The sequence below is a fragment of the Cynoglossus semilaevis genome, chromosome 5 (assembly GCF_000523025.1).
Source record: "Cynoglossus semilaevis isolate Cse_v1.0 chromosome 5, Cse_v1.0, whole genome shotgun sequence".
In the NCBI taxonomy this organism is placed as follows: domain Eukaryota; kingdom Metazoa; phylum Chordata; class Actinopteri; order Pleuronectiformes; family Cynoglossidae; genus Cynoglossus; species Cynoglossus semilaevis.
The window spans coordinates 17,465,069-17,470,528 of record NC_024311.1 but is presented as its reverse complement, the minus strand read 5'-3'; the positions used below and the strand labels follow the sequence as shown (position 1 = coordinate 17,470,528).

General features: G+C 39.2%; 1 protein-coding gene across 1 annotated transcript in view; it reads left to right on the top strand.

Moving 5' to 3' along the window:
- LOC103379346 (transcription initiation factor TFIID subunit 4) overlaps positions 1 to 5,460 on the top strand; it is a 68,781-nt gene that overhangs the window by 1,568 nt on the left and 61,753 nt on the right. The window contains exons 2-3 of the mRNA XM_025055808.1: positions 12 to 759; positions 2,638 to 2,852. Of these exons, the coding sequence (XP_024911576.1) occupies positions 12 to 759; positions 2,638 to 2,852 (963 nt within the window). The remainder of the gene's footprint in view (positions 1 to 11; positions 760 to 2,637; positions 2,853 to 5,460) is intronic.

Sequence of the window (5,460 nt, the reverse complement as noted above, 5' to 3'; positions counted from 1 at the left end):
GCACAACTCCCCCAAACTCGACTCTTCCCCCATCCTCCATTAACACGTCAACTTTCACCGTATCCAACGCCAATCTGCCGGTGGGTCAATCGGCCATCGCTTTGGACAGAGGGACTCCCACCATTTCTTTGCAAAGACTCCCAAGTCACATTGTAGCCAGTATAACACAGAACGGCAACGGGGCCAGTGTCACAGCCTTGGTTCAACAGGGAGCCGCCGCGGAACCCAGCAGCTCCCCACAGGAGACGAACAGCAAACCAGTCTCAGAGACTGGAGCATCCAAAACAGACGATTGTCAGTCCAAAATTGTAATGTCAAGTCAGTCTGGCAGTGTAAACTCTGTAATAAACGCTGTTTCATCTGCGCCTGCTGTTGTCACACCACCACCACCACCACAACCACCACCACCAGCACCAACAACAACAACTACGACTCCTTCTCTGACCCCTATTACCACCACTGCTGCAGCTACAACCACCACAACCATAACCCAGCCTCCGAGCTGCACCACGACCACTGTTTGTGTCACAGCACCGGTAACTACTACTGTATGTGGTCATGTTACGTCAGTGGCCACCACTATTAGCCTGGTCAGACCCGCAGCCCCTTCTCCGACACCTGCTGTGGCCACGTCTGCCCAGTCTCAACCCCGTCCTGGACTTACAGCACCTCAAAGGATTGTAGCCCCCCAGCTAATTGTAAGACCACCTCAGCAGCAGACTACCATTCAACTGCCCCCTGGGTTTACCATCCCACCTGGTAAGATTTGCAGGAAGGGGAGGAGTGTTGGAACAAAATCCTGATATTGCCTGTGAGACAATGTTATTACTTTGTCACTGGGGGTAAAACAATACCATAACAACTTTTTAAACCTTTACAATAGGAGTTTAAACATCCCTACGACGGTTCACTGACTTTAAAACCTAGAGTTTTGCCTTTTAGCTCCGATGTGTGTTGTTAACGATGGTTTCGGCAAAAAAAAAAAAAATACTGTCAACAAATATGGTTGTGTAAATGTATAATTGCTTTTGAATAAAAACATATTTTTAACCTAGGAATAAGCCTTTTTATATGTACTTAACAGAGGCTACCTTAACATGTCTCTACAGCAGCCAAAACAGACATTTGTTTCTGTTTTGACATGAAACAAAAACAGGAATTGACAAGAAAAGTAGTCGTCCATCTGTCAGAGATGGAGTGAGAAGTTTATTTAAAGACGAGTTTTCATACATCTGCTTTCATGATGTCATGGTTTTAACCGTCATGTCACATTCATCTAAAGTTACATATAGTTGTCAGTGTGATTCTGTACCTGCTCTAGTGTAAGGTACAATCTAGTTGTTTACAATGTAGAGGTGAATATTTAATGGAAATTGTCATCTTTTCATCATCCATCACAACTTTCAATCGTACATAATATTAATACCATAAGAAAATACTGAAAAGGATCACAAGTCTGTGTAGAGTTTGTGGTAAAACTGTGAAATTTTGAGAGTTTAGACGTCTGTCACTGTAGTTCTACTGTACATGCACAGCTGGCCAAGTCTGTGTAGAGCTTGTGGTAAAACTGTGACATTAAAAAAAACAAAATGTGCACTGAGAGTTTAGACGTCTGTCAGTGTAGTTCTACTGTACATGCACAGCTGGACTGTTAGAATCATTGAGTCTGGAGAATAGTTTATTGTGACTTTCTCCAAAGTTTTAATTTTTTTTTCCAAAATGTACTGAATAGCAGATTTTCAAAATGGTTTTATGGCACAAAACATTTGTTGGGATGTGCTTTAAAAATTAATTTGCATTAGCCGTATTGTAAAAAAAGTACCCAGTGGCAATAAGTGTATCAGATGTTTTTGGGCAACATTTATTCCCAGTTCTTTCCCACCAAGACCTTGTCTAAACATGTGTGGTTGGTGGTGTATTTTCACCAAGTTCACCAGCTAAAAACTGCAACATGAAGGTGACTTTAACACAGCTGTTGTATGAAGCAGGTAACAAACAACCTTTGCTTCTTGTCCAGTTAATTACAAGTTAAGTTATATAAAAAAAGACAGCTTTCAACTTTACAAACACTAAGAAAAAGTTCTTTATTAAACTAATAAATACAAGTAATTTAATGTCAACAATTGCTTTGATATTTTTCTCTTGGTGGAGTTTCTGTGTAAACAAATAATAAACTTGGATTTGCTGCAGTTCAGCGAGTAACAAGCCACTTCCTGCCGTTGTATACAAACACATAGATGTTGATTTTGTGCTTCAAAATCTCATAGTGTTTTTTCCTACAAAAACAGCTACAGAAATATATCAAAGTCAATTAGTAGCCAGATAAACCTGTGGTATTTCACACTCACTCGTAGTTAAATGAATGCTCTGAGTAAAGAACTGTAGCTGTGGTTAACCACACTGTTATTCTCCCAGGCACTGCATTGAAACAGTTGTTAAACATGTGTTTTATAAATACTTAAGGTGTCCCGTCATAGAGCGTCGACCGACACCTCCCTGCCCAGCTGTGTCATGCCCAAACACTCTGTAAACACAGGGCTTCACTCCGTTACAAAAACAAAACACTTTTAGCAACATGTCAGTCACAGCAGTGTTGTAATGTGTATTCCTAACGTGTTGCTCTGTGTTGCACTCCAGGAATGGTTTTGGTTCGAACAGAGTTGGGTCAGCTGGTCATGGTTCCACAGCAGGCTTTGGCTCAAGTTCAGGCTCAGGCCCAGGCTCAGGCCCAGGCTCAGGCCCAGGCCCAGGTCCAGGCCCAGGTCCAGGTCCAGGTCCAGGCCCAGAACAGCATCTCTCCTCGTCCTGCCACGCCCACCACAGGAACGTCATTCAGAGTGACAACGCCACAGGTGAGTCGCTAACACACAGACTGTAATGTTATTTTAGTTTTAGAAAATGAAAGTCAGATGAAGCTGGATATAAACCTGTTGCTTCAGTAATATTAACATGGATCCATTTAAGATCCAGACAAAACCAAGCAAAATGTAACTCAGTTTATAGATATAATAATAATAATAATAATTATATTTAAAACTACAATTATTAGATGGAAAACAATTGTCCAATTGATATATTTTAGTTATAACATCTGTCTTAGAACTTTTTGACTCGACACACTTTTAGACTGTAACCAGACAGACTGTCCAAGGCCAGACCGGCTTCACACATTCTAACTTTAGGGAGTGTGAAGCCGGTCTGACCTTGACCTCAGTGGTGTCGAGTAAGAGTTACAGGAAAACAAGAGGTAAAATGAACGCATGAAAAAAAATCATATTATTTCTTACACATGGACAAGGAAGTTAATGACAGTATGAATTATTAAGTTTATTATTTTCACTTTAATGCGTCTGAGATCACAGTGTAGAGTTGAAGTCTGACATTCACACTGACCAAAATGAACACCAGGGGGTTTGGATGTGTTAATAGACGAGCATAAAAATGTGATAGAGCTTAAAAAAAGTTCAAATAAACAAAAACAAAATGAACCAGACAGAAAGGAAGTGAAGAGTTGCAGTTAAAGGGGCCATCAGTACTAGAACTAATGAAAGATTTGATATCACGACTATGGACAGCTCCTGGTGCTGAAATCAGGTACCACATGATCAGCAGTTAAAAATACTTGTAATTTTGAAGAAAATTATGCAATCTCATTGTCCTGTCGGATTGAAAAAAAAAAATCAGTTGCATTTGGTTGCAACAGAAAAAGCCTATGGCAGTTTTTTTAACAAGTGCACACTTTAATTGTTTCTTTTTTTATGCATTTCTAATTAGCTGGAGTAGACACAACATTATAGATACAAAGATTCCTGTTTTCACGTGACACTATTTGAGCTGCGTGTAGTAAAGCAATTATTTATAATGAATACATTAGTAGAACACATGTTGCTGTGTAAATTACTTTTTATAATTAGCTCTCTGCTCCATCACCATAACCTGTGCAGTGACTCTACGTGATATTTTGTGATCTAAATGTATTTGTGAATTAATTCTCTAAAGCTGCTTATGTTTAAGATCATTTTTCTCAATATGTCTTTTTTTTTTCTTCACTTTTTTCTGTTGCTTTAATAAAAACCAGCCACATGTGATTTATTACCTGTGGAGTTCTAATGTTGGTATTGGATGGGCAAGATGGCCTTAATTAATTGAGAAGCTAATTTTTAGGCCCTAATTGGGATGTGATTAATATGTTCAACTGTGTAATTATAAGAGGCGTCTATTCTTGATCATTTTATGTATAGATTAAACGGAGATTAACTGCAGACTTAGTGTCTGAGGGCTTGGTAAATGGCCGCAGGGCGTTCACTCATCAAAGTTTAATGAGCTGCTGAAACATTAATTGGAATTTGCTTATTATCACCTGTGGATACATCCTTCATGTAAGAACCTGAGCGTGTGTGGGGCTGGGTTCACGTCTCAATTAATGTTAATGTGTGTGTCAGTTTGAATCAAGTACAACAGACAATGTCACTGACATGACAGTGACAGAAACACTGTTAACTGGCCACTGGTGTACGTCATCATTTGGCTGTAAAAAAAAACTTCAGCTACTGTTAGAATTTAAATCTAATGTAAGATCGTAGCTCAGGGCTGGGTTAGGGTTAGGAATCATTCAGGATAATCTAAATTTCTACATTTTACTCATCTAAACTTTCTGACTCTTTAACTGAATTAAAAGTGAAGTTAAACACTTACAATAATTATCTCTGTTCTGTCTGGCCTGTTTTTACTCTCCATCTCCTCAGATCCCGTAAAGGACTGTACTTTAGAAAATAAATAAATGACAAAGTCAATTATGCGTTTATTGACCAGTTTAATAGCCTTTCAGTGTATAGACTTAAGCTCACCTCCTTATTTTGGCCTTTTATTTCAGAATTCAGAGATCTTTAGGAAACCAATTCACCTCTTTTCTTGTTGCAAAGACAAAAGAATGACACTAGAGGGCAGCATTTCCCTGTGTTTTAGTTTTCTCAGCCACAACGTTGGATCGAAGTTTTAGTGCCGTATGTGTACGACAGAATATGTAAAAAAGAAAAGGATAAACTTTAAAAACTGGAACAGGTACGTAGCACCTACTGAAGTCAAACATTTATATATTTGAGTGAGAGTTAGTGTTTTTTATGTAAGTATAAAAACTTCCCTGTCAACTGTTGTATTGTATCTAGCTCAAAAACTGTGTCATAAACTAAAACAACAGAGATTGAACATCTCAGTTTAGCTCATTGGGGCTAGGGTATTCATTTAATTAATTTCTTTTTTTTTTAACCCTCAAGTTGACATTAGGTGTGAATTGTTGTTTGTCTCTCTGTGATGGACTGATGTCCCTGGTGTCCTCTCCATCACTGGACGTCAGCTAGGATTAGCCCCAGCTCTGGTTGTAACTTTTAACAGGATAGTCGATGGATGGTTGGATGGTCAACCCTCTTCCCGACTCCTCAGGAGCCCACTCCCTTCACAGAC